Source organism: Labrus mixtus, chromosome 17 (assembly GCF_963584025.1).
Source record: "Labrus mixtus chromosome 17, fLabMix1.1, whole genome shotgun sequence".
Taxonomy (NCBI): domain Eukaryota; kingdom Metazoa; phylum Chordata; class Actinopteri; order Labriformes; family Labridae; genus Labrus; species Labrus mixtus.
In genome coordinates, this window is record NC_083628.1 from 11431001 (window position 1) to 11458876 (window position 27876).

Here is a 27876-nt window from a genome sequence, read left to right on the forward strand (position 1 = left end):
AACAGACCATTTAATCGCTTTGGGAAAAAGATTAGTAGCCATGTAAAAAGAACTGTACGGTATAGTTGGGCTAACATATGCAAAAACTATGTTTAAACTTGTGAATATATTTGTAATGGATCAAGAGAAATTAGAAAAAAGTGTATTCTTGTTTGTTTTGTCCTACTTTGTGTCACAACATGAAAATACATAACAGGAGTGCCAGCAATTCGGTTTCAGCAAGCACGTTCCTTTACACATCAAGTGAGCCATGACACATAATCTGTTTCTTAAATTGTACTACAAGTTAAAAATAGGAGGCAAGAAATGTCAATTTATGGGTTTTTTTGTTCTCCTAAAGAGGCTAGAAACAAACAGACATCTTTGTTGTTCTGAAAAATGCTTTTCTAATTAGTAAGTGGAGATTTCTATTAAAAAAATAAATAATAAATAAGCAGTTCTGTGCACTTTAAACCACATTATTTTCAGGCAAAATTAGACTCAATTAATCCTGACAGTATCTCTATGTGAGACAAACTTCAAAGGCAAAACAGAGCAACTATTTTGTCTTAGCATTAACTTAACACAGTGGAATTCAAGAGGCTAACGTTGAGTAAATCACAGACATTATTAGCAACAGCCGCTGTATACCTGAATGTATATAAAAACAGTGGGCATCATCAGTCTTCACAGCAGTGATCTCTTGTTTGAAATTGAAAGAACAAACTGTATTACTTGAAAATAATTCTTTTAGCAAAAGAGTGTCATGCTTCAGATGGGGGTTTCAGTAGTTGCTTAGCAACAACAACAGCTTCTCCAAAAAGCATCTGTTTAGTTCTGCTAACCAAAAAAAAAAAATGCTGCGCAGTGGACACAGGTGGTTTGTGTTGTTGTGTGGTTTGCTTTGTGTACAGTAAGAAGCCTCTTAACAATGCTGGCTTTTTTTTGTTCACTAACTGGAAAGTTATGTTTTAGTCCTACTTTTGTGTTGTGGTAATTGTTTTACTCATTGTAAAATTGTTTCATCAACTGCGAAAATGGTAAAGTAAAAATGTGGAGTATTTTTTTATGTTGGCCTGAAAAGCAAAGCCAAGTTTGGCAGAAAGAAGAGGGGCAGGTTGAAAGTCAAACAAGAACAAATCATGTTAATTAAAACCCAAAGGGCAGTTACAAACATAGACAAGTAACCCCTGAAATAACATTTGTCTACTTAGGTTAAAACAGACATTCCCTAAGGGGGTTTCACTTTTCAATATCAAAGAAGGACAGTGAGAAAAAATAGCAGAAAATACAACATGATGGTCAATAACCCCACAGCACAGAAGAGAGGCAGTCACCCTTACGGCCTTTCCCTCCATCTGGTATATGGTGAATACTGGGCGCTGCCTGTGCAAACTTGTGGTTAAAAATTCACACTAACACTATGATGCATAACAGATCAATGAAAGGCAATTATTCCGTCTGGATCTTTTTTGTAAGTGATACAGACCAAGCTGTGCCCAGTTAATATCTTATGCCTTAACTACTTTCACTAAGGAGGTACTGGTAAAACAGAAAAAGTAGTCAAGTGTTCACTTCTGCAGAGTTTCTTCTTTTTTTTTTTCTAAGGATTTACATGGCCAAAGTAATGCAAATGGTTTATCGCCTTTTGTATATTTTTGGTGTCTGTTTTTATTAAATTAGGCCTGATTTCAGTCAATAAAAAGTGAACATCACCAAAAAAAACTGAACAGAATTGTTCATTAAAAAAAAGAGAGCGAGAAAGCAAAGGGCAACATACACCTGTATCTTACTATGTGAGCATATAGCCCATCGTTGAAGCATACATTTTGTAACTTGAAGAATCACAAGCTGTGCAAGGCACGGCATGTTTACTTAGCACATTTATGCAAAAAGGCAATTGAAAGTGCTCCACACAAGACATCAAAAGCATCATGAAGAAGGGAAACAGAAACATTAATGTTGCCATGAATCATCATCATCTGTGAAGGACCTTCCAGGATTATTTATAGCCTATAAATGAATACCAATGTTACTAGCCTACATCATGAAGGTCCTGGATCACCAGGGTTGGGTGTGCGTAAAACGTAAAAAGGTAAGGGTTAAATAAAAACCAACAGCACCTTGAGAGAGGCCTATATGAGAAAAGATCTACAATCGTTGTCTTTGTGCAACAACGACAACCATTTTCTGACTTTATTTCGACACATTTTAACATGTGGGATATAAAAAGTCCTAAAATATATCAGATCGTAAGTAAGGGCTCCGCTGGTGTGGTTAGCCTTGAAATATATTTTCTATACATAAACGCAGACTTTGGGTGTGATCTTATTTCCTATAAGATGTATTAAGTGCGCTTTAATCTCCTCCCACCTGCCTGGTAAGGTTGCGCGCTCCCGTTGAGTTTTATAGCAACTGTTGCCCAGTGAGGCAGCGCCATAGTCACCGTAGTCCTGGCGACTGTAACCCACCAACAACAACCTCTCGCTCCATCATTACCACCTCCTCCACCATCCTCATCTCATCAACCAGTCCACGGCTCAGGTTTGAACACATTTATTGCTGATTTATTTGCCTCCGTTCAACTCCTCTCTCGCTTTTCGGGGATAAATTCCGCAGAGGGGGAGAATATATTGCTTTGGTTCAGGTTTTGTGCTGCTGCTGAATGAACGCTCGGTGAATAGCTGGGGTAGTTTGCTAGCGAGGGTGTTTCTTTGTGACGTGGTAGCCTGATTGCTAACGTTGCCTGTAGATACCCACAGCTGTGTGAGAGGTCCTGCTCGTTAGCCTAACCTAGCTGTGTCCCCCTCAAAGAGTGCATTGTGGTTAAAATTGGCATTCAGCAGAAGGAGTGTGCTACTGTTTGTATTTTCTGTCTAAACTCACCATACCGAGTGGTAGCATCGGTCTTTTGGCTAGTCGATGATGCTAGCTGGTCAGCTGGAGTAGGAGCAGGTGTCTGTTGTTGCTAGGTTGCTAACGCCAGCGTTGCCTTCTTACAATGCCTGTTGGTATCCCCTCTTTTATAGCTCATGTTGCGGCGATACGGCACCGTTTGTGTTTCGAGATCTTTAAACCCTGTCGGTTGTGCTGAATAAATAACGCCACTCAATAATGGCAAGTGCTACAAGCTAGAATTCCACACAATAACTGCTATTGACAATAGCTGAGCCATTACTTTCCCTTTTGTCTTAGGGAGCAAGATAGCCTCGCTAGCTTTCCATCTGCCCTCTTTGTGGCTTCGGATGGCCATGATAAGCTATCTGATAAGAAAAGGCTAAGTTTTTTTTTTTAGTGGTCAGCTTTGTGAGAGAAAACACCTGCCGTTTATAACTCAAATGCCCCAATGTTAATACTCATTTTTTTTCTACTATTCGGTTATTTTTTCTGTGCGCATAACGTCAACATGTATCCATCCGTTTGTGATCCAGGTAATCCTCAGTATACTTATTAAGTGTTGTGTATTTATGTGTATATTTCCCTTGTAGCGTAGAAAGGGAATCACTCCAGCATTTCACTTTATGTGGGGATGATTATGATTATTTGATGTTGTTTTATGTGGTTGAGCTTTTGCACACACAGATTTGGTTATATTATTAAATTCGTGGCAGGCCATATTCCCTTTTCCTATTTTTCAGAATTCTACAACTTACATTTGAGTACTCTTCTATCCTCAGGTGGGTTGTATAGCAGATACTTGATTCCTTAACGTTGCATCACAATCATTCTTTGGTCCATTGGGTTTTCTGTGCAGCTGTGACCTCTGATTTATTGTGATGGGAGCAAACAGGTGTGTGTGTGTGTGTGTGTGTGTGTGTGTGTGTGTGTGTGTGTGTGTGTGTGTGTGTGTGTGTGTGTGTGTGTGTGTGTGTGTGTGTGTGTGTGTGTGTGTGTGTGTGTGTGTGTGTGTGTGTGTGTGTGTGTGTGTGTGTGTGTGTGTGTGTGTGTGTGTGTGTGTGTGTAGAGGTGAGTGGAGGACAGCTGCAGCTTTAGTAGCAGTGAGACTCCTGACTGACTTGGCCTACCTGCATGTGTCCACCATGAGGAGTAACACAGATGTATTTTCTATCAACATCCCTTGAATCTGTTTCTCTTTTTGAATGCATTCGAGCCACATACATTGAACTGGTAAATGTCCATGTAGTAAGTCATGTGTCTAACAGCCATCGTTGGTATGCAAGGGACATGGCAAGACTTATGGTGAAGCCTAAAAGTGGTCAAAATATATCGATCTATTGGCAGATGCATCCCAAATTAGGCCATAGATGGACACCTTTCCACACACACAAACACACAAACACACAAACACACAAAACAGGATGTTGAGAACTGCTAGTTATCAGATCATATTACCACTTACCTGTAGTCCAGCAGAGCAGAAATAGTACCATGCCACCTGCTGCCTGGATCCTGTTACATTTCCAATCACTTAAAGAGGGGCTGATTAATTCAATTATTCAGTCATCCATTTTCATGGCTTAGTAGAATACAGCATGTTGGGTTTGTTATTTTCCCCGGTCTGACAGAAATAATGTACTATGTATTGTTAATGAAAGAGGAGACACCAAATGTCCTTGGGTTTTCATTCCTAAATGCACATCTGTAGAGTGCAGAAAATAGAGTAAAACAAACTGTTTCAAGAATATTCAGCACTTTGACATTTGTTTCCAGGTTTTGCTTAATATAGATAACCCAGATGCAATGCATTTGACATAAAATAAAAACCAGGAGTAATTTGAAATAAAACTCTTCCCACTTTTCGTCTAATCTGAAAACCCAAGTCCTAAACAAACACAGCACTTTGCATACCTCCCCCCACTCAAGCTCCCAATGACACCTCCCTCCACCTGTTTTCTTCCTGTAGTAGCTCGTTATTGCGCTTCGGTTTTGTCTTGGTTTGCATGCACTGTATTATACTTTTTAGCATTGTTGACAAACCAGCACTTGTTTTTTTTTTTGTCAGACTCCACCTTTGTCATGCATGATCATTAGAACAGCAAATCATGCCTCTGTTTAACTTTTGGTTGCTGGATATGTGAACCTCTCCTCTATGTGTTGCCTGTAGTGTCAGCAAGAGGAACTGAGGAGAGCAAATGCAGGGCAAAATGTTGCCCTCCTTGGTGGCTTTTGTTCCTCCATGTCTTTGTAGGGCTTGCACTTGCTCAGTGGAGCACAGTATTTAAGTGGGCCACAAGGGAGTGCCTGAATTGTGTGTGTGTGTGTGTGTGTGTGTGTGTGTGTGTGTGTGTGTGTGTGTGTGTGTGTGTGTGTGTGTGTGTGTGTGTGTGTGTGTGTGTGTGTGTGTGTGTGTGTGTGTGTGTGTGTGTGTGTGGTGTGTGTGGTGTGTGTGGTGTGTGTGGTGTGTGTGGTGTGTGGTTGAGGCAACAACAGTGTGTTGTGATGCAGGTTTTTTTTTCCCTCGATTAGGTGGGCTCAGTTGAGACCATGTACTTCAGCTTTCAAACTACACAGTGGCATATAAGTCTAAATTCTCCTCCCCTTATGACTATTTTTTTAATTGTCGCAAGCTAAGCTATAGGCCACAGTTTGACTGTGTGCTTTGAAGTGGTTTGTCAGTTTGTTTACCCCTATCCACTTGCACCTTGAGATAAAGCTGTTGTCTGAGTGTCTGTCACAACATCCTTACCATAAATGTAGTCAGTGTTAATGTTTTTTTTGTAAAATGATTGCCTTGATGAAATCACAGAATGTAAATATTTGAACTTGATAGTAGTTTATTTCTTCCATCGGCCTGTCTGGCAACAGCCAGCTGACATGTCTGTCAGTAATAGCACATATTATGCCCTTTCCCAAGGTGTTAAAAACAGTCATGCTGAGGCAGAAGGAGGCTTTGTTTAAAATGCCCCCGTTTGTTCAGAGAAGAATGCATAACTTTTTCCTCACACTCTCGGCACACCAGGAAAGACTGACTCAACTTAAAGTTTGTGATTCCTCTCCTGTAAACAAATAAAGTGACAAAAGAAGAAACAGGCCAGTGTGGCACTGAAGATAAAGGGAAGGGGCAGGCTCTCCCCCGGGAGATTTGAAGCTGTTAGGAGACCCAGCTTAATTAACCAAGAGGGGCTTGTTCATGGAAACTGTGATGGGGAGGAGGTGGCCTCCTCTAGAAAGAATTGGTGATGCCCGTACTATTATAAACTCACAAACACTGGTTTGACGGTAGGGACTTTCCACACTCTTATCCTTATCATCAAAATGGTTCACTCTAGCCTTCGATTATCAAGAGCAGAATGACTTGTACATGTAAAGGTATACCTCTCAGTACTGATTTAAAATCTCAAGTAACATTAAACCTGTGAATGTGGCGACTGAGTGAACAACGAGAAGCAGCATCTATTTGGAGCTTGTTAAATATTAACTTGTTTTATGGCTGTGAACATGGTGACAAGACCATGTGTCGCTGATGCATGAGGCTCTCAGTACATTGAGTACCACAAGGCAGAAACAAGTGCTTGGGCAGAATTACTCTTGAGCAGCTTCTGTAGCATTGATTTGGGTAAAAGAAACAAGGGTCTGTGGTTAAACCTTTTGTCTTCTATTAAGCGTAGCTTTGTTAGTTTCTCACTTGGGCATATTTTATGTCCCTGGCTAACCAAATCATGTGGGACATTATTAGATTTATTTTCAATGCAAATCTTTAGACATGTAATATGATGGATTTGTTTTGAAAGGCAGTATGTCCTGGACAAATGTTAGGATAAGGTACACGAGTTATTGAAAAATAAAGTCACAAATTTTATGACTATTACACGAGTTGTTATAAAAGATGTATGTTTAGTACTTACATCTTACCCATTGCACAAATTGTATGACTATCAATCTGTTTAAGTGAGTTATTCATCTTTCAAGCTACGTCAGTGTCTGCTACATGATGCATTTAGAATTATGATGTTGTTATTGAGTCGGACTCTTGCTCACCCCAGAAGTTTAAGAGGGTTTTTGGTTTTCAGATATTGTTTCTACCATCCACTCTGTTGCTGTCCTATTTAGGCGCCATGCAGACCCCTGAAGCAGGCGCTGACTCCACCTCCACTGTCCCTCTTCAGACCACCGTGCCTGTCCAGCCTACCGGCTCCACCCAGCAGGTGCCTGTCCAGCAACAGGTAGTTGTTATATGCAGCCTGCCTGTGCACGCTACATATGTGTTTTTGACTGTATTTATCCTTGCCATAATTTACTTTAGTCAATTAAATTGTTAATATGCAACTCTTGAAATGTGTCCTGCCAGGCCCAGACTGTTCAACAGGTTCAGCATGTTTACCCAGCACAGGTGCAGTATGTGGAGGAAAACAGTGGCGTTTACACCAACGGCAACATGTGAGTCAGTCTGTCACCCAGCTCTGCTCTTACACCACTTCACAAATATTAGCCCTGCGTCTCTGCAACCTGCTCCTTCTCCTCTTAAGTCTCTTCACACCATCATTCATGTCACAAGCACATGATGGTGGTGGTGAGAGTGCGTCTGGTTTTTCATGTGTGTTGTTTTATTCTTTTTCATAAGGGGGGTGTGCAGTTTGTTTGATTGTGCTCAGTCACCTGAACATATTTAGAAGTGGGCTTGTCGTGTCAGTGCTGACTCTGTGCCAGTGTCCCCTGTGTCTGAAGAAAGGGTTTACAATACTACTAACAAGCCCGGTCTCGGTTTGTCCTACTGTGATAACACACACACTCAAAAATGTGCGTACACAAACCTCACCTATCAGGGTCTTGGACAGTAATAAAAAAATATAAATAAAATAAAAAGTCTTGAATAAATCAAACAGCTGGACTAATAAGCTGAGAACTGAGCTCTAATAACTTAAGATGACATGTTTCAAATATATATATCTGTTTTTGCTGGCTTTGTTATGACAATTATTATTGACGTGTTTAACTGTACACAGACACAATGAACACATGTCATTTATTATTGTTACCATAGATGCTCAAAAGGCATCTCACAAGTTTAATATGCTGTACTTAGTCTAGATCAGCCTTATTCTGAGAAAAAAATTAATAAAGCTAATCTAAAATTTTGCAAGATTGCTTAACTATTTGTTCATTGTCTCCACGTTGACTGAATCAAAAACTTCTCATTGACTGCGGCCCTTTAATCAGTTATTAAAAGATTATAAATATGGAAAAAGTATTGAAACATTGATTTCTTATTCTGTTAACCTGCTAACCATGCTAACCTCAGTCCATTTGTCACAATGTCTGATTATTAGAATAAAAGTTGACTATTTGGCTCATTCATTCGTTGTGCCGGTTGTTACGTTTTAGAAGCTTTAGCTCAGGCTCTTGAGGATAGGAGATTTAGGAGAGGCAAAGGGAATAGAAAATGTCGCTGCAACTTCACTAAATTAAACAAATCCTTTTCCTATTCTTGGATTAAAAAGCAAAGTTCATTCTTAACAGCATAGGTTTGACAAAAGGTAATAACCTCTTGGTACTTTGTCACCTTTTAAAAACACATGTTAATAGGCCGTATGTTGGCCATTTTATCCCAAAGTTGAATGAACTCTGTCTGTTGTGACTTGTTGACTGACCGCTAACCTCCCTTCTGAACAGAAGAACCTACTCCTACTCAGAGCCGCAGCTGTACAGCCAGAACAGTGGAGGGAGCTACTTCGACACGCAGGGCAGCTCATCACAAGTGTCCACTGTGGTGACATCTCATGGCATGACCAACAACGGAGGAGGGGGCAGCGGAGGAATGAACATGAACCTGGCAGGGGGTCAGGTCCTCAGCAGCAGCCCAGGGGCTTACATCATGGACAACGCTGGACCCCACCCTGCCACCCAGACCGCACGAGCTTCCCCGGCTACTGTAAGTGCACAGATGTTTCACCTGCCTATGCTAGACTCTCGCTGTTAGAATAGTTCATCACTATCTCTCGTACTTAATTATCAATATCTTCCAAAAGCTTTTGGTGTTACACTAAAAAGATTAAATCTTGTCTGCACATCCTCCATGGAGGGGTATGGTGTTTCCTCTCTATGTTGCAATAATCCTTTGCTAATGGATGCAGTGCACTACGTAGGCGGGGCCTGTAGTGATCCAACTACAGCCAGTTGTTTTCATTTGAACCCTTAATATTTAATGTTCAGCTAATACACACCTTTGTCTCCATCCCTGGCCTAAACTGTCTGTAATCCATCCATGTTGGGGTTGCAGAAATGTTTGACAATGTCCTTCTGGAGATGCAGAAGTGAGAAAACCTAAATCCAGTAATAAAGAAATGCTTTTTTTTAGTGTTCTCAAAGTGAGTTTAAGTGTGCAGCCAATCCTTGTCTAGCCAAAATAATACACCTGATGAGATGAATTAAACATATATATTGATTAAATGTATATTATTAAACAAAAAATGCCAAATACAAATAATCATGAATAATACACCAGCTTTCCATCATCTCATGATGTTGACCTTCAGGTGTAACTAAATGATCTTTGCACACTGCTCACTGCTTTTGTTTCTGTAATCATGGCTTGCATTACAGTTGTTATAAGTGAATATATACTGGTGGAATCTTGTTGGGTTGTGTGACTGCCAGCTGATGTATTTAGTTGAGTCTTAAGTCTACCATGCTTGGTTTCCTTAAATGACAGGTAGTCCTGCTCTGCTTGGGTTTAGTGGTGCTTCCTTCTACACACTTTTTATTTTTTCTTAGTGGCTACTTAAGTGTCTACATCATCTCTATATCTTTTCTCTCTTTTGTTTTTATTCCCCCTTCTTACATTTTGTTGTCCTGTGCTTCATGGTTTTATCAGATTGAAATGGCGATTGAGACGCTCCAAAAATCTGAAGGTTTATCGAGTCAGAGAAGCTCGCTGCTCAACAGCCATGTAAGTTGCTTTTTATGAATGCTTGCCCTCGCTTTACCTTGACTATTGCTTGAATAAATCTCTTCTTTTCTTCCTCTCTGAACTCAATTTTACATTTAAGTTAAATGTGGGGTTTGCTGTTTTTTGTTGCTTCCAGTTTAATATTTACTCTCGCTTTAAATCCACTTGCTGCATAGACATGCTCCTGCAGTGGTGTGATGCTGCAGCATCAAGATTAGACTGTCAGCCTGAGGTCTTGCCAGACAGTTTGTGTGGACCAGTGTGAGTCTCCTGAGAAAAACAAACATGTATTCTCTTGTAGCTCCAGTGGCTGTTGGACAATTATGAGACAGCAGAGGGCGTAAGTCTACCACGATCCACCCTCTACAATCATTATCTGCGCCACTGCCAAGAGCAGAAACTGGACCCTGTAAATGCAGCCTCTTTTGGCAAACTCATCCGCTCCATCTTCATGGGACTCCGTACAAGGCGCCTTGGGACAAGGTAAGATACTTGTTTTAGATTTCCTTTTGTTAAATCAAGGAACATTTTTTATTTATTTATTTTTGATGCCTGTCTTATCATATTCTTTTGTCCTGCAGAGGAAACTCGAAATACCATTACTATGGTATACGAGTGAAACCAGACTCCCCACTAAACCGACTCCAAGAAGACATGCAGTACATGGCCCTGAGACAGCAACCTGTTCAACAGAAACAGAGGTACACACGCATCCAGATGTGCGACACTTGCTGTGACACATGTTGGGGTTTTTTTGTACTAACTGAGGGGAGTGTTTTGTTTTCAGGTTTAAGCCAGTGCAAAAGTTCGACAGCTGCTCTGGGGAAAATTATTCAGGCGGAGGTCAGCCCCTTCCTGGTGCAGCAGAGCAGACGGTCATTGCACAGAGTCAACACCACCAGCAGTTCCTGGGTCAGCTGCTTTTTACTTTATCTGAATGTCTACCTGTCCGAATCAAATTATAATTTTGTTTTTTTTTAGATAAGTACGAAGCAATAAATGTAATATTTTCTCAACCAAACAGATGCATCGCGGGCACTCCCTGACTTTGTGGAGCTGGACCTGGGACAGAGCAATACAGAGAACATCAGCCCAGAAGACGTGAAAGCTCTCCAGTCCCTTTACAGAGAGCACTGTGAGGTTAGATACAAGTGCACACTTTTAGTTGAATTCACAGGGAGAACAGACGGGAGGGTTGCACTACAGAGTTCTAAGGCAGAAAAGTTATCTCCTGTACATCATCATCAATATAACTATGCGGGCATTGACGATGCATCTACTCATACCTTTCAGTCACATGACAGGATCCAAGGCCTGGAGGGCCAAAAGAGTTTAGGAAAGTTGCGGCCACCATTGAACACTCTGTGAGGTTCACCGTGAACTTGTTCATTTTGTGCTTGAGCTTGTTCACTATTTCAGTCGGTAGAAATAGCAAAGTCTTTGCTAGAACTTGATTTCGTTGATGTTTACATAAATAGTTGAGAATCCTCCCCTTGCACAGCCACCAGGATGAAAGCCTTCAAAAGGTACTGACAGCTCTATATATTTTTTATGTGGCTGAGTTAATAATGCTGCCGTTTGGGAAGTAAAGGGCAAGAATTATTCATCATCAAAGCATAGGTGAGGGCTAATTATTTATCATAAACTAATAAACTAGCATGAGGATTACTCTGAGCTGTCACTTTCAGTCAGTGTTCCTGGGCAGTGATGTTGGTTAAGAGGCAGTCATGTTTTGCTCAAGTTGACAGTATTTTTGTTCCCTCACCAAGGACAGCGGAGCGATTAATAGCATTATTCCACATTCTCCACATCTCTGGGTTTTTTTTCTCAGATGGGATTCGATTGAATTACAACCTTGCTTGTCTCCTTGTCTGTTAGTGGTTGTTTAATCAAATGCACTATCTAAAAAGAAAATTGAGACAGAAAAACTCCTCAGTGGAGTGCAGACCATTAGTGTGAGTCAACATGTGAAAACTATGTATTGATCTTCCACCAGACAAGCTACATGTCCATCCATTAAATATATATTTTTTTCATTTATGTTTTTATTTTCTCTGAGAATCAATCCATGCTTTTTCCCCCCTTCCACATTCATACAAAAGATTCAGTCCTTCAGCATCCATGGCTGTTTAGTTTCATCCTTTTTAAGCTTTTGTTTAATGAGGAGTGAGGAGCTGAGACTCAAATGCTGAGCTGAAGTTTTGCAGGTTTAGAAACTCCTTTTTTTTTTTAAAGTTTGGTTGAAATCAGAGGGGGGAAACTTTGTGAAAGGTCATGTGTGCGTATTATGACATAGGTTTTGTAAATGCCAGCTGCTGGCATTTAGGAACACATTTTCCTCTTCATCTTGTAGAGTTTTCAATCACAGCTCCACTAATATCTGACAAACTAGGGATCAGGTCAGCCACAGGTGCTGACCCATTACTTATCTCCGCCTTCTTCTTATTAGAGTCACTGTTCCCTCATGTTAGAAAAGTAAAATAAACTTCCTCACATGTCACACATTGACAGTAAACACTATCCTGTGTCTTGAGAGGGAATAGTTGTTGTTTTTTGTTAACTCTCTGCTCTGGTTTCAGGCTATCCTGGATGTGGTTGTCAACCTCCAGTTCAGTCTAATTGAGAAGCTGTGGCAGACGTTCTGGCGTTATTCTCCCCCTGACTCTGTAGAGGGCGCCACTGTAACAGAAAACAGGTGAGGTCAAGAAGATTTTAGTCTCAGATATTCAGTGAGTGTTTGTGTAGAGAAACATTTTACCAGCCAGGACTTTACTCCCCCCCCCCCCACCACCACCACCTGAAAATTCAAATACACCTTTGTAAGACTGTTTTGTTTGTTCTTTAGCAGCATAAGTGAGATTGAAGGCCGGCTCCCACGCTCACAGCTACTGGTGCTGTGCAGAAACGAGGCTGTGCTGAAATGGATGAGCACCTGTGACCATCTAATGTACCAGTCCCTCGTGGAGATCCTCATTCCTGATGTCCTGAGACCCATTCCCAGTGAGCAGCAGTTATACAAACCTGGCTTTACTTAATTACTGTGTATATCATTCCAGTTATTAAGTCTATCGACCTTTTTTGTTGTGTTTTTTCAGGTGCCTTGACTCAAGCCATTCGCAACTTTGCCAAAAGCCTGGAAGGTTGGCTCAATAATGCCATGAATGCCATTCCACAGAGAATGATCCAGACCAAGGTACACTCACTATATTTATGCAGTTTACCTTTGTGAAGGTGTGGTGGTTGTTTCTAAAATACACATTTTATGGAAAAGGCTAACTTAGGCATGCTTATGTATAACTGTTGGTGACAGCCTGGATTTTGTGTGCACTCTTGTCACAGATAGCTGCTGTTAGTGCCTTTGCGCAAACACTGCGCAGATACACATCTCTGAACCACCTGGCTCAGGCGGCACGTGCTGTGTTGCAAAACACATCACAGATCAACCAGATGCTGAGTGATCTCAACCGTGTTGACTTTGCCAACGTGCAGGTGAGAAAAGCAGTGTGTTTTCAATACACTCTAAATCTTAATATTCCAGGTGTTAATCCATACCTCCTCTATTCTCTTCTCAGTCACACAAATATATTTGTTTTTAACTCTCAAGTGTACAAACATTTTTCTCTATGTCGCTTTACAGGAGCAGGCATCTTGGGTGTGCCAGTGTGAGGAGGGAGTGGTTCAGCACTTGGAGCAGGACTTTAAGGCGACACTGCAGCAGCAGAGTTCTCTGGAGCAGTGGGCGGCCTGGCTGGACAATGTGGTCACTCAGGTGCTCAAGCCTTACGAGCACAGGCCGAGTTTCCCCAGGGCAGCTCGACAGTTCCTGCTCAAGTGGTCCTTCTACAGGTATGCAACTGGAAAAAGTCTGTGAGTGAGCAGCGTTGTTTTGCTGAGGAAACAAATACTTACATTGTTATTTTTAATGTGTCTGCAGTTCTATGGTGATCAGGGACCTGACACTGCGCAGTGCTGCCAGCTTCGGTTCCTTCCACCTGATTCGCCTGCTATATGACGAGTACATGTTTTATCTGGTGGAGCATCGGGTAGCCCAGGCTACTGGAGAGACACCCATCGGTGTCATGGGGGAGGTATTACTGTGGCATCTTCATACTGTTTTTTTTTTTTTATTTATATCTGGATAATACACTGCTTTTGAGATGTGAAATGATCTCTGTTGAGTCCATTTTTATCTCTATTTCAGTTTGACAGCCTCAACTCCCTGTCTCTAACGAACATTGACAAAGGTATGTGGAAAAGAGTATTTAATCTGTTACAAGAAGACTGATCTGACATTTATGTTAAGGTATATTCATTTTTCTATTTTATGCCGAGGTCAGACTACACAATCTTTATGTCCGTGACGATTGTCAAAGTGTCAGATTAGGCAATCACAGAGCCATAACAGACTACAGGGTGGTACCCGACTGATCATCAAAAACGATGTGATAATGTTGAAGCAGGAGATGCTGAACTAGACCACACACCCGAAAGTTACGCTCGCAACTACTGCACGTACAGAGCACTCCTTACTGGTCAACATGACTAGTGTGATGGAACGCATTATAGAAGGCAGAAAGCAAAATTAAACATGCTAGACATTTTTCTGTCGGGAGTTCGTGAGGTGTCCCAGATGTCGTTCACTATTGAAGCAATGCACAGGGATAAAACAATTTATTTTCAGGGCAGACAGGTCCGTACATGTATCCTGACCTCGGCATTAGACGACTTAGTGTGTTTTATCACTCAGATGTATTCAGTGTTCATATAGATCAGTGAAAGCGGTTGACTAGTGTATGTGGTCCATGTGCCGAGACTTAAAAGACTTTCATTACAGAGACTGAGATTTTGGCTAAATCATAACACAGTGTAAAAGCACACGGGTAAACCATCCCTTTAAACTACTTTGATTGATGTGTTTGTGTACTCTATTATTAAGAAAAGCTTTACCTGTGGAAAAACAGTGTTTTTAGTGTAAAAATGTCATGAAGTTGAATAGAGAAAAAGCCATATTAATCAGTTATAGCAGCAGAACAGCAAACATGAGTTGAAGTGGGTAATGTTTTTAACAAGACATCAGTGAATTCATCAACTTGACATGTAGGGAAAATAAATTGTTATTCGAATGTTCAAAAGCAACAAATGAATGATGAACTTTTTAGAAGTAGTTAAATGTAGCTTTATGTTCCACATGTTACATGTGTTACATGTGTCGCTTTCTTTTGTCAAGATGAAACGAGTGGGATGGACAGTGACCTAGAGGACGACCTGGAAGAGACAGGGGAACCTCTCGCCAAGCGCGAGAAGTCAGAGCATGAGGTCATTCAGGTGATCCAGGTCGGGGCTTTAGAGGACGGGTCCCACCCTGTGGTAGGGGTCGTCCAGCCGGGCGTCCTCCACTCGCTGCCACAGCCCCAACAGGACCACAGTGAGCATATCCTTACCCCCTCTGCTGGCACTCCCACCATTCGCCACTGCAGCGCCACAGGAAACACCTATGCCTCTGTTTGAGGGTCTGAGGCTAACACAGGCTCTGACCTGTTTGTGCTATCTCTCTCTACATATCTCTCTATCTGTAAGTCTAGATGTTTACGTCTTTATCATGCATTGTGTCTGTCTGCACTTGTGTGGACACTCACTCCTCTCCCTCTCTATGCTCAGTCAACGGGGGAGTGCTGAAACGATACTCTGGCCAATATGTGCTGTTTGTGTCTGACTGTTTAGATTCTGGGTGTGTTGTCATCCCATTAGTCTGTGCTCTCTCACAATGCAGCAGCTGGAGGAGAAGGACTTATCTAGCCCGGTAAATGTTTCCTGCCTAAAAAGACAGATTTTATTTTGAAGGAGAGTTAAACTCCTTTATACTACTGATGTCTCGGAGCTCAAATCCACCTCACTAGTCCCAGCAGAGCAAAGTCATCGATTAATTCAAGATCTTTGCCTATTGTAAATAATCTTTCTGTAATTTTAATTGGTATTTCCCAAAACTCATGGTGCTATCATTGTGTTTGTTTTGATTTTCCTTCTAATTTAAGTGTGATTTATGTCGACATGCATTCCAACTGCTGATTTGGCTGAACGGCTTATTTTGAGTATTGTATGTAGCTAAAACAAAACAAAGGGACCACTTTGTATGTATGTATTGCATTAGAAGAAAGGGATCATGGGATAGTTTTGTTGGTTCTTTTTGAAAAGATATAGCCACCCACTGATGACCACATTTAGATTTTAGCCACAGAAAAAGTAACTCTTAAAAATCTGTGCTGCTACTTGTGTATATAGAAATGAGATCAAGACGACCGGCTGTACAAAACCACCTCCTCAATGCTAGCTTTTCTATGCACTCTGTGCATAACGCTTGCCTTTGTTCGTTTATGATGCTCTGTAGTGCAGTTTACATGACAAGCTCTAACCTTAAAACAACCTTAGACATGTATTCCTTTTTAGGTTTGTTTTGTTTTCTGCAGTTTCTGTCTTAGTGAAATCTCTTAAGTTCAAGAAGGACCAAAAACAAACCACGTAGAGGAAGCTGAAAGTGAACCATTTGGGCTGCCCATGAGCTGTTTCCTGTCCCACAGTGCCATGTCGCAGAGCAGAAGGAATGTCAGGGATTTAATGTACCTCGGCTTTATCATAGTGCCTTATCCTTAAAATGCAGCTGTCCTTTTCGTCCTGACTGTGTGCTGCAGAGAGCCCACGGCCCCCTCTGCATTGTCCCAGCCACACATTTTGGCTTGCTGGTTACTCGTGGCTGGATTTGGGCGGGCTCATCAGTGTCGAGATCAAGTGCTTGAGGCACAGACACACCTGTTGTTTTCTCTGGATCAGCTCTACTAAGCTTATGTGAATCATGGTTCTTAGCCTTGCTCCTGCCCTCCTGAGGCCTACTCTTGCATTAGCCTTTGTTACTGAGTGAAGTGTGTGTGCGTGTACGATTGCATAGGTCTGCACTGTCTTTTTTAATGTACTGTACATGTGTATATAAGCCTGCGTGTGTGTGTGTCTGCGTGCTTATGAGTATATGTTGGAACACATCCATCAGTCACCCTACCTCAAACCAGTGGTGCCAGCCCTTTTGACGCGTGCAGCACAGTCACCAAACCTTATTGCACACACACACACCACTGTACTGCACAACTCTCAACGCGACAGAGAAAAACGGCATTGCTTTTCTCTCACCTCTGACACATTTACACTTCAGTTTTTAGCCCATCAAATGCTTTCATCATTTTTGTTCCCTGTTTGAAGACCATCTTGTACAGTGGACCAAAAGTAGATATTTTGTGATATTCAAAGAGATCTAGATATATATATATATATATATATATATATAAATATATGTGTATAGTATATAATGATGAAACACTACATATATTTGTTGCTTTTTATGTGGTTAACCTGATGTGATTCTTTCTTTTGGTAGCTCCTCTGTAATTAATTCATATTAGACTGTGAAATGGGAAAAGGCATCGGGGACTAACTTCTGATTCATTGGACTGCATCTATACTTGAACTGTTCTAGCCTTCTTTGTTGTGCAGGAAACTGAGATTAATCCTCTTAATAGAAACAAAATGTTTCTAAAGTCAGTTTGTGTTCTTGTTTTAAACGCTTGACATGATCTCCGTCTCTGTGCAGAAATGTTAATTTATTTATATTTATTGTGTTTTGGCAAAGATTATCACCCATTCTAACTTGTTAATTTGGGTATTGATAATGAATTGTGAATTATACCACTGCAATGTGCAGACCTACTGTACAGGAGGAACAGGTGTTTGTTTGTTTTTTTGTTTTTTTGTAGGTCAGGTACCGATACGTAGATGTATGTAGATAAAAAAGGGGGTTGGCACTGTATTTGCTGTATTCACACTACAAGTGTGCATTACTAATCAAATTATTCCTTCAGATACTAAAAGTAGACGGGCTCTTTGCCATTTTTTTTTTGTTGCTCTATCTGTGTAGAAACTGACTTGGCAGTAAAGGGAGCGAGGGTGTCATAGGTTGTTAAAATATTTCCGGGACACATTAAAACTACCGTACATCTCCCATAATGCCTGGCTGTTACCACATCTGAGGAATCCAGTGCACACAAATCAAGCTTACTCATTGTGTTGCTTCTTGACAGTTAGAAAAAAAAGTCTGCAAGAAAAAGGTCAATGAACTTTAAGTAGCTGAAAGTTGAAGGCCCGAGGCGTTTTGTTTACAAGAGTCGGTGACCATCGTGAACTCTCAAAATGGATCGCTCCCTAACTCTTGGTGTTGAACTGTAGAATGTAAGTACAGAGAAAGTACTGAAACTGTCCAATAAAAAATGAATTCATACTAAATCTTAAGCCCTAAATCATCCTTTACACTTTTCTCTAGAGCTGCACATGAATCTGTGTTCATATAACTACCAAGAAAGGAACTACTTAATGACTACGAGCTCACTTGACTGACGCCAACACTCACTGGGTGTTTGAGGATTTAATTGTAAAAAGTGATTTCTGTCTGTAGTTTAAATTTTAGCTTCTGTTGAAATCTGGATAGTGTGTACGGGTAAAGAATGAAGGCTTTGCTTACGACATCTTGAACTTTTTGTCATTGAATGCTTTTTTAAAAAACGATGAATCTCGGCTCCTTTTGTTTGATAAACGGACTACAACATTGTAGATGTAAACTTGTATAATTCTGTGCCTGAAGTGAAAATGGCTTTTTAAATGTTTTCTTTGTGTGCATTAGGATCATGAGTGCGTTCTGGTCTTGCACGCCTCCCATGTGCTGCTAGAAGTTTTCGTTCCTTTCTTCTTCTTTTTTTTCTTTTCTTTTTTTTTCTTTGTCTTTAAATAGATTCGATGTGCCAGACAGTGATTTCGCTTTCTGCATCTCAACGGCTGCCTGGAAAACACACAACTGATGTTAATGCTGCCAACACAATTGTACTTTATTTCTGTGTCTTTGAAATTGAAAAAGTAAGATTGTTCTTTTAACAAGCTGTTTGCAAAGAAGCCTGTTTCCAACAAGAAAAAAAAATCAAGTAGGAGTGGAGGGGAAAAAAAAGTTTAAAAAAAAAGATGCCTCTCCTCGAGGACATAACGGCAGCTTCACTGACCCATAGCAGACTCCAGTGCCTTTAATTTCACCCTGGCCAGAGCAGGTGGCCTGGGTGACTATTGGGTCTCTGGTGGGCTACAGATAGAGGCTATCAGAGCAGACATTTCATTGCACAGGTGCTGCCACCAAGGAAGCAGCTGGACTATTTATTATTTACTGGATGTGACACCACAACAAAACCACACACACACACACACACACACACACTTAGGAGTTTACCGACAAATGGCTTTTTATTGTACAGAACTGGTTACTGAATAAGGAGAGTGACTGTAAGTAAAGAATGCTCTCTCTTTTGACTTGTTTTCTCATGGTCGTGATTTCTTTTTGTCAAATGATATTTCTGAATGCTGTGACCCGTTTGAGATTTGTATTTGGATGTTTTTCAAGTGCCATTTGACAGTGTCGTGAGTCGTGGCCAGCTGTAGCACGCTCTAATGCAAGCACAAGCATTTGGCAGTGGCATTTGGGGAAGTTATTATTGTTTTCGTTTTTGTTTTTTTTTCTGATTCGCCCTAGACGGAAATATGTATATATCAAAAACTGAAAAAAGGTATATTTATTTGTGTCCTCATTATTTGATTTGTTCTTTCGGTGAACATTTTTATCAGATATGTTTGGCTAAAGTGCTTTTGTGATTTCCTTCTCTTCTTTTTTTTTTTTTTTTTGGATAATGTATAGTATCTGATATAATATATATTCACACAGATTTCATGTGACTTTCTTTATGTGCCATTTAGTTTTTCTTCTCAACTTGGCGAGCAAATCAATGCGTGTAGGGTGATTTGTATTGTGTATTTTACATCAGAAAAAAACAACAAGGAAAACTGGGGGACTTTTATATTTATAAAGACATGATCATTTAGTGTGTCGTATTGATGAATATAGAAACTATTAAAGACACATGTAGTTTGTTTTTTCTGAATATTTCAGATCTCAGCTCAGGCTAGCTTCTTAGTGTTGTTTTCTTAAAGATTTGTGACTTGTCTTTGCAGTAATAAACGTTTTCTTGTTGAACGTTGCGTTTCCTTTCTCATACTTTCATTCAAATGACGATCACACCACTTCAAAAACAAAGTGTTAGCACGTTACATTTTTATTCAACCATATCCATAAATGTAAATACCAAACTCTGTATGCATGACATCATTGTAAAGATACAGATGAGAGTGAACCTGCATTTCCTGAAAATTGAACACCATTGCTCTTTTTTATTCTCAAATGTGATCAGTGGTATCTCGCTGTAAAGGTAGCAAGAGTATAAAATACTGCAACAGCTGTACGCAAACAGCTCCAAGTACCCCAAAAATGTTTCATCAACAGTGCTGAGAAATGACTGAAAGCCTTTTCTTGAAGGTTCAAACCAAGCTTTGATGAAACCCTGACATGACTGATTATGGTTTCACTTTTCATAGATGTATATTTGGCTTTGATATGGCTTCAACTTCCTCTCACAGTTCACTCCTCACTTCCTTTTCCCAGCTGTTGTCTAAAAACATTAGGTTAGTTTTCATCTGAATTATTCTATCATTTAAAAGAGTGGCCGTGTTATATTGAAATGATGCTCCACACAAAATGTAGAATCTGAGTATCAAAGTACGATTGTGATACATTTCAAACTACAGCTCAGTGTATTCTAGACAGTCGTCTTTTCATGACTTTCTCATTAACCGTCCTGACTGGTTAAAGAATGGTGAGACTCTAATGTTTGATGGTGGAGAGAGAAGAGGCTAAAACAGGCTTATTATGAGATTAAAATCAACTATCAAAAGATGGTGATATAAGTGAAGCATTGAAAAAGAGTCAAGAGTACATCTTACAAAAACAAGAGTATTAATGAATAACATGACTTTACATGAATGTCCTGATCTGGAAAGGGGGGGGGGGGGAGGGGGCTCTGATCCACCAGTGAGCCGATGAGGGACGACTGGACCGGCAGTATACTCCAACTGAAAACACATTTAGTATGTTCAGAGCGGCTAAATAACCGGTTTGCATCAAAAACAAGGTGCCAAGTTGTCCTGTTGTTCTACAGCTTCACTTCTTTTGAGCCAAAGAATTCTCCCTTTTGCATTTTGTCAGTCATGAGGGCTCAATTCATGTTAAATACTGAAATGTTTAAGAAATGACTGACAGCCAAGTATGACTCAGTTCCCTTGTGGTGATACATCTGTTTTGTGTAGCACTGGGGCTCATGTAAACATCAATAAGACCTCTGCGTCTTCATCTTGGAGTGGACATGTCCGTCTACTCACATCAATCTGTGAGGACTTTTGCGTCGAGGAGCAACTGTTGAGAAAAGTTTTTCACTTTGTGCTGTGATGCAAAACAATGGTGAACAATGTCAGAATACTGTCTTCATTTTTCCTGCACATCCTCTTGGCAAAATGTTTCCAATGTAGGTCTCCTCCCAGAGTGACTCACATGTTCCTGCAGCTGTTTGTAGGAAGTCAGGTCTCACTCCAGCATCCTGGAAACTGCTCACAGTGTGTTTGGAGTAACTGGCCTCCTGTGGCCTACTCAGCATCCCTGTTGTTACAATCCTTAGGCTCTCCAGATCTATAGGTGAAGTGGTCTGTTTACAGTACAGTCTGATATTTTTCTTTTGTGGAGTTCAGGTCTATTAATTCAGTCAAGAGGTTGGGGGTCAGCGATGGGCATCGTGTGCAGAACTTCATCCAGTAGCTGTAGAGCTCGATGTAAATGGATCTCGATCCAGCAGGGCGTCTCTTTGATGCTCTGGCGTGGGTAGTCGGGCCCCCAGCCCTTCACGAAACTCATCCGCAGGATGCACAGCCTGCGCAGGTCGTCAACCCCGATGCCTGCAGCGGCAGACAAACCTGCAGGGAAAGTGGAGGCAGAAACTTTTAGATCAATGTGGAACTACAGGCCAAATCTTGCAGAGTTAATGACGGCTAAGTTATTCTTCCTATAAAAGTTGGAAATATATAGCGGACAGGCAAACAGAAAAGTACTTTTCTGGCATTTACATCTCAAACTCTGATGAGGACACTATGGGCAGAATGTGAGCAATCAGTTTCGACTATGTCCTTAGTTGGGGACAGGCCCAAGACATATATATATATATATACACACACACGGCTTTATTCTCTAACTTACTTTAGTGTTTCTTAATCTGCTCATCCTATTTTACTCACACACACACACACACACACACACACACACACACACACACACACACACACACACACACACACACACACACACACACACACACACACACACACACACACACACACACACACACACACACACACACACACACACACACACACACACACACACACACACACACACACACACACACACACACACACACACACACACACACACACACACACACACACACACACACACACACACAGGTGTTTTAAATCAATGTTTCCGCTCGTTTCTCATCGCTTTAGTGGAGGGTGACATCTGACCAAAGAACAAACCTAAAGAGCGATGGCATAAGAAGCTTCAGTTTTAACATGATCCTCATAACAAGTCTCAGTAAAAGTGATGCATTAACAGGAGGGATGTAAAAGCGGACTCTCTCTCTTGCCCACGGATGGCGATTATAGACAGATAAAACAAGAAAAGAGCGGTACCTGGGCATCCGATTATCGTCTATGTGAGGGAAACAATGTACTGTATGTTGATAGGACAACCTTACTCAGTATTTTTGTGTTCTTCCATAATCAAGTTGCACAGGCCACTTCACCAGAAGCATGTCTAAGAAACCACCGGGTTTCGCCTCATTACAATTAAGCTAAGCCGTGCCGAGTGCCACAAGAAAAGCCTCTTTCAGACGACGTTTGCCAGCAGTCATGATGAGACACTTGTAGAAGGTGAATTTCGGCAGGGAGAACACTCACTGACGGCTGGAGCGATGCCTCCCACAGAGCCGGGCCCGGGAATGTTACCAGCTACCGCGGCTGCCTGAGCTGCGGCCGCTGCCTGAGCTGTGGCTGCCTGCTGCTGCATCTGTCTGTGGCACTGACGCAGGTCGAACACCTGCCAGGGGACAAAACAGTGCTCAAATCTTATCACAAGAAAGGCTCATGAATTAACACTTGAGGCATTTGACTATCTACAAATATTGTAGGGCTAAATGTTAACTTGACTAGGCATTACTGTCTCACAGTTATGTCATTTCATTTTACGTGATACAATTATTTTACAGGAATAATGTTCAGTGAGTCTCTGGGAATATCAAAAACTGTATAAAAGAAGCGCTACCTGGACTCAAAGAAAGTGTAGGTTTGAGGTGCTCATTGGACAGGGATGCAAGCAGTCATAGGAAAACTCAAGAAAAACTCCAAGGCTGTTTGTCTTGTTTTTTCTAAGAGTCTGAGAATAATATCTTTATCCTTCATGTGGTTTTACCCATGTGCCCAACTCTACTCAACTAAAAGCCTTCATTTCATTATGAATTGGTTATTGGGGTGTGCATGGATGAAACCACACAATAGAAATCTTCAAGTATCAGTAAAAACCTGCTTTCCGATGTATGATATCAGCAGTAATATCTGACCTTAATGTAAGCGCTGGGGTAGATCTTGTGAACTGCGTCTCCAGGGGCGCGGCCGGCCTCTCGATCCAGGTAATAGCTCTGCACGAACACGGCGTGATCGCTCAAACAGCGCACCCAGACGTCTCCTTCGCCTTTGCACTCAAGCTGCACACCTTTGCCAATATGAAGCCTAACGGAAGGAGGAGAGAGCGGAGTACAAAGTGACAGCCGGTTTGCGTGACTGAGTGTATCCCTCGATCAATTGTAAGTGCAGTGCATAAATGACACGGCCAAGTACCTGGCTCTCTCAATGTTCTCTGTCCTGTGGACGTTGCTCAGCTGGCCCAAGCAGAAGCGATCCCCTCCTGATGGATCCACGTAACCATCCACAGTCACGGTCGGACATGTGGAAGGCACCTTAAACGTCTCGCCGACCTGTACGTCCATCTCAAAATAAGCAATGGAACACCAGTACTCTGGAGCTGGAATAAAAAAAAAAAGGATTGACTTCAGGTAAAAATGGACTGCACTGATTGATATGATAAGATATGTGGACTGTCTTCCATCTGCAGCTCCATACTCACCAGGGTGACTAGAAATGGGGGGTTGGAACGCAATTTCATTGGTAACTGGCCCTGCAAGAACATGTCGATATTTATTTTTGAACAAGCAACTCACAGCAGCTCTTAAGATGAGATATTTTATTCAGAAAAAGAACAATGATCATGCAGTGACAAGATGAAAGGGGTCCAGATTGTTTCCAGAGAAGTCAATTTATTGCTTTGTTACCTTTTAGTGTGGTTTTAAAATCGAATTACATATCCATCTATTTATTTCAGCTTAACCGTCTAGTCATGTCCTTGATATAATATAATCATTGTTGTTTATGAGACCTCATCACTCTGGCTTTTAAACATGCATTAACAACATATCATGAAAAGGTGTGAGGGAGAAAACTCTTCTGATCTAAAATACCTATGCTGCCAACAGTAGTTCACATTTGTTCAAATAAATGTTTATATCTGGTAGATATCCTTAATATGAAAAATAAGTTCCATTAAATAAAAAAAGATACAGCTGTTGTCTTAATGACTCAACCCTTCAGTTACCGTGTCTGTAAATCAGTGGGAAAAATCATAATAATGTCGTCCAGGCACATTGATGAATGTTTCACTTAATTACTTATCGTCTGAGCTCATTATTGTCAGCACATTATTTCTATTTAATCATAAAAGGAATGATACAACATTTCGCTCCAGCCGAGTATTCTGATTGAGGCAAGAGGCATTCCATGAAAGCTGATATAGAGTACAACATGACTGGGGCTTTTCACAATACGTATCACTCCGCCTAAGCCAGGTGTCCTGAATACTGCAAGTCAACATTACATGAGACAAGTTTGTCCCGATTGATGTAGCTGCTACCTCTGAATCACAAAACAGACTCTTGTTGAAGTTGCTGCACGATCGATTCAAATATATTAAGAAATGTGCATGAAACGAAGTAGCTGGTCCGTGGTAACCATGGATACAAACAAAGTGGCAAGACTGCAGATGAAGGTTTGGTTTTTTTTGGCAACACTTCAGTTATAGTTAAGATCAGGAACCCAAAAAAATGGAATGTGTTGTTGTTGTTTTAAATGTTTTCTAGTATGTGCTGGTCGATGAACTGTTTAATAAGGGCAATATCACAACACCATCACTAACTCTCGTATGATTTTGCTTAAATGATATTGTTCGACTGCATAATCTGTCTGACAGCATATGTATAACTCAAACGGCTTGATGGGAGTTTTGATTTAAAGTTTTCATGTTTTCCATCCACTCAATTTATACTTCAGTAATACCGCAAGGGGAAATTCGGTTTTACACTCCGTTTAATGAACATGAACACACTTACAGTAATGCCCTGTGTGAGGCATGGGTGGATGATGCTGTAGATGTCCGTTCTGATGTTGAGGCACCGCTGGGGTGAAGCTGCTGTTTCTGCTCCAGTTTGGGGCAGGATCTGAAAAAAAAAAAAAAAAATGTATCTAATATATTGAAGATGCCAAAATTGAGCCAAGCAAAGTCTGTGTGGTGCATATGATGTCCACAATAGTTTGACTGAATTAAAAGTAATGTCAAAATTCTATTTCTAAACGCAGTTTTGAAACAACCTTCACCCTCTTCCACAAAGACACAAAAAATTGTTTTACAGAAATGTTTTTTTTTTGCTTTTTTAGCATGCATGTTTTCTCTTTGAAGTGTCTCACTTGAGGGTCCAGCACCGATTGAAGAAAAAGCAGACGTTGAAGCCGAACTGCTGCCCTCCGCTGGGGGGAGAAGAGCCGGGTTGCTGAAGATCTCCTGTTGACCGGGCCTTGACGGGGGATGCTGTATCGTCTGCAGGTGGCTCTCAGAGCTCGAGTGAGACTGCTGGTTGTCATAGTCATACTCATCCTTTACCATGAGTGGACCTACAGTATATGAAGACAACAGATAAGACTGATGTATCTCTAGAAAAATCTAATACAAGCAAACATGGAAACTCTGGCACTAACTTACCTGAACCTGTAAGGGTCAATCCTGATAAATCTGTCAAAATATGAAAAAGCACAGATATGTCAATCAGTTTGTCTGTATTGAGAAAATAATCATCTTAATTTTCATAAAAGAAAAACCAAACAGAATAACTTTGACAGGAGACTTACGGACATGTGATCTTACTAACCAATGCCTGGAGAGACTACTCTCTCATAGTGGTATGGGTTGACGCAAACATTGTCACATTTCAGGTCAAAGGCATACTGGCAGTATTTCACATGTTTCAATTCGTTCTTGTGAAGATCAGGCCATCGCCACAGTCTGGCATAGACAACATGGGGAAAGCCTTTACGCCCCGCAACCTAAGGAACAGGGAGGGAAATCTAATGAGATAGGTAGACTTCACGTGCCATCGCTTAGAATTTTGTCTTATAATTACCAGGAATGCAACACTAAACCAGCTTGGCAGTGCACATCTGCTACAATACCTGAAGGCGTCCATCCAAGGTTCGTTGTATGGTTACACACTTGCTTGGATGAGCTCCATTTGTAGTGATTGCCGCGATGAGGGAATCCAGCTCATCTTTCTTTTCCTTCAGCTTCTTGACAAGACTCTCAATTGCTCGCTTGGCAAAGCTTTCACTCTCTCCTCCCTGTCGGTGGCACATCAGGCTGTGCACAATGCTCAGACAGGCATCGTTACTTGTGGGAGCATTCGCAATGGACATCTTGCTCCTTCAGGTTTCAACCTTGGGGAGACTTTCAAGGTGTTTCCACTCTACCTTTTGACAGCTTAAGTATCAAAATGAAAGGGTGACGTGATGCTGACCACGGCTGGCAACCTTAAACAGAAAGAGCAGTGTCTTATCATTGAGAGAAATAGCAATCGCTTTGCATAACATTTATTGTGACTCAGTGAATAATATGCGTTTGAAACCTGACTTAATGTTGGGTGAAAAAAAAATATGGATTATTATTTGCATAGGCTTCCAAGCTAAATTATATATTTAATAGAGATTTTTTTTTAAAATCAACAAACAAGTGAGAAAAGGGTTTCAGGGCAACTTAAAAACACACAAAATGGATTTTAAGATTTTTTATTTTTTAAAGAATAAACTAAGTGAAAGGTGACAACACTGCAACAAATTAGCTTTATTATTATTATCAAATTACAAATCGACAGAAAATCTGCAACACAGCACAGCTCCTCCATTTTTTTTATACATCATGTGTTTTAATATTTTATATTCTCTTATATATCTTCTAATTGCTTTTTATATTTTTTTGTATCTTATTCTATTCAAGTTGTCAGCTCTTTGACATTTTCTATGTTCATTGTTTTTGCACCAAAACACTGAGACAAATTGTTTGTATGCGTAAATCAAAGTGTAAATATTCAGGTGTAAATGTACGGATTCTGACATTTATGCCATTATTTCCCACATGAAACACAAAACTAATCATTCGTGGAGCACATGTGATGGAGTTGTTGGATCACATTAAGAGTAATATTAACAGATTAAGACTAACACTAGCCCTGAGGTACCAGAGCAGGTTAACAAACACAGGTAGGTTAGCCTACCTTGACTGACAGTGACTCACTTCTAAGTCTTTAAATCTGACTCGAACCACACTGCTTAGTTAAAACGACAGTCGTTTTAAATGAATACACATGTTTAGTCACTGTGTTATTGTCGATGATTTAGTCAACAGATGCTGAACTAACATCGAGTTAGCGCTAGTTAGCCACTGCTAGGTCCAGAACGATTTATTCTTCTATCATTATCTGAACCAAACACACTGATTTGTAATCTTACCGTGATGTATCCGCACACAGCCGGCCCAGTGTGTAAACAAAAACAAGTGAGGGACTATTTCGATCTACATTTTGTCACTCTATCTAGCGTTAACCAGCTTG

At 40.8% G+C, this 27876-nt stretch overlaps 2 protein-coding genes across 3 annotated transcripts; one reads left to right on the forward strand and one right to left on the reverse strand.

Annotated features, from left to right (window-relative positions):
- Positions 1-2399: 2399 nt before the first annotated feature.
- On the forward strand, positions 2400-19931 carry rfx3 (regulatory factor X, 3 (influences HLA class II expression)). The gene is made up of 17 exons (XM_061062167.1): positions 2400-2523; positions 6991-7103; positions 7229-7317; positions 8551-8809; positions 9752-9826; positions 10128-10309; positions 10408-10527; positions 10614-10738; positions 10851-10966; positions 12406-12521; positions 12672-12826; positions 12922-13019; positions 13166-13315; positions 13464-13672; positions 13761-13914; positions 14028-14070; positions 15054-19931. The coding sequence occupies exons 2-17, from the start codon at positions 6996-6998 to the stop codon at positions 15332-15334; spliced, it is 2280 nt and encodes a 759-aa protein (XP_060918150.1). The 5' UTR covers positions 2400-2523; positions 6991-6995; the 3' UTR covers positions 15335-19931.
- Positions 19405-26968, reverse strand: smad4a (SMAD family member 4a). 2 transcript variants are annotated; one of them, XM_061062168.1, is made up of 10 exons: positions 26447-26968; positions 26146-26320; positions 25980-26009; positions 25688-25891; positions 25333-25440; positions 24018-24068; positions 23732-23915; positions 23455-23623; positions 22796-22934; positions 19405-21754 (listed from the first exon to the last, which is right to left on the reverse strand). In XM_061062168.1, the coding sequence occupies exons 1-10, from the start codon at positions 26684-26686 to the stop codon at positions 21543-21545; spliced, it is 1512 nt and encodes a 503-aa protein (XP_060918151.1). In that variant the 5' UTR covers positions 26687-26968; the 3' UTR covers positions 19405-21542. The 2 variants fall into 2 exon arrangements, with proteins under 2 accessions (XP_060918151.1, XP_060918152.1); XM_061062169.1 differs by having other exon boundaries at positions 26398-26593.
- Positions 26969-27876: the final 908 nt, after the last annotated feature.

Excerpts from the sequence above, each read along its gene's own strand:
- rfx3 (XM_061062167.1), top strand. The coding sequence starts at position 6,996 with ATGCAGACCCCTGAAGCAGGCGCTGACTCCACCTCCACTGTCCCTCTT. Across the intron at positions 7,318-8,550 it reads GTTTACACCAACGGCAACAT|AAGAACCTACTCCTACTCAG; the intron begins GTGAGTCAGTCT and ends CCTTCTGAACAG. Across the intron at positions 10,310-10,407 it reads ACAAGGCGCCTTGGGACAAG|AGGAAACTCGAAATACCATT; the intron begins GTAAGATACTTG and ends TTTGTCCTGCAG.
- smad4a (XM_061062168.1), bottom strand. The coding sequence starts at position 26,686 with ATGTCCATTGCGAATGCTCCCACAAGTAACGATGCCTGTCTGAGCATT. Across the intron at positions 26,321-26,446 it reads CCTTGGATGGACGCCTTCAG|GTTGCGGGGCGTAAAGGCTT; the intron begins GTATTGTAGCAG and ends CCTGTTCCTTAG. Across the intron at positions 25,892-25,979 it reads ATTGACCCTTACAGGTTCAG|GTCCACTCATGGTAAAGGAT; the intron begins GTAAGTTAGTGC and ends CATATACTGTAG.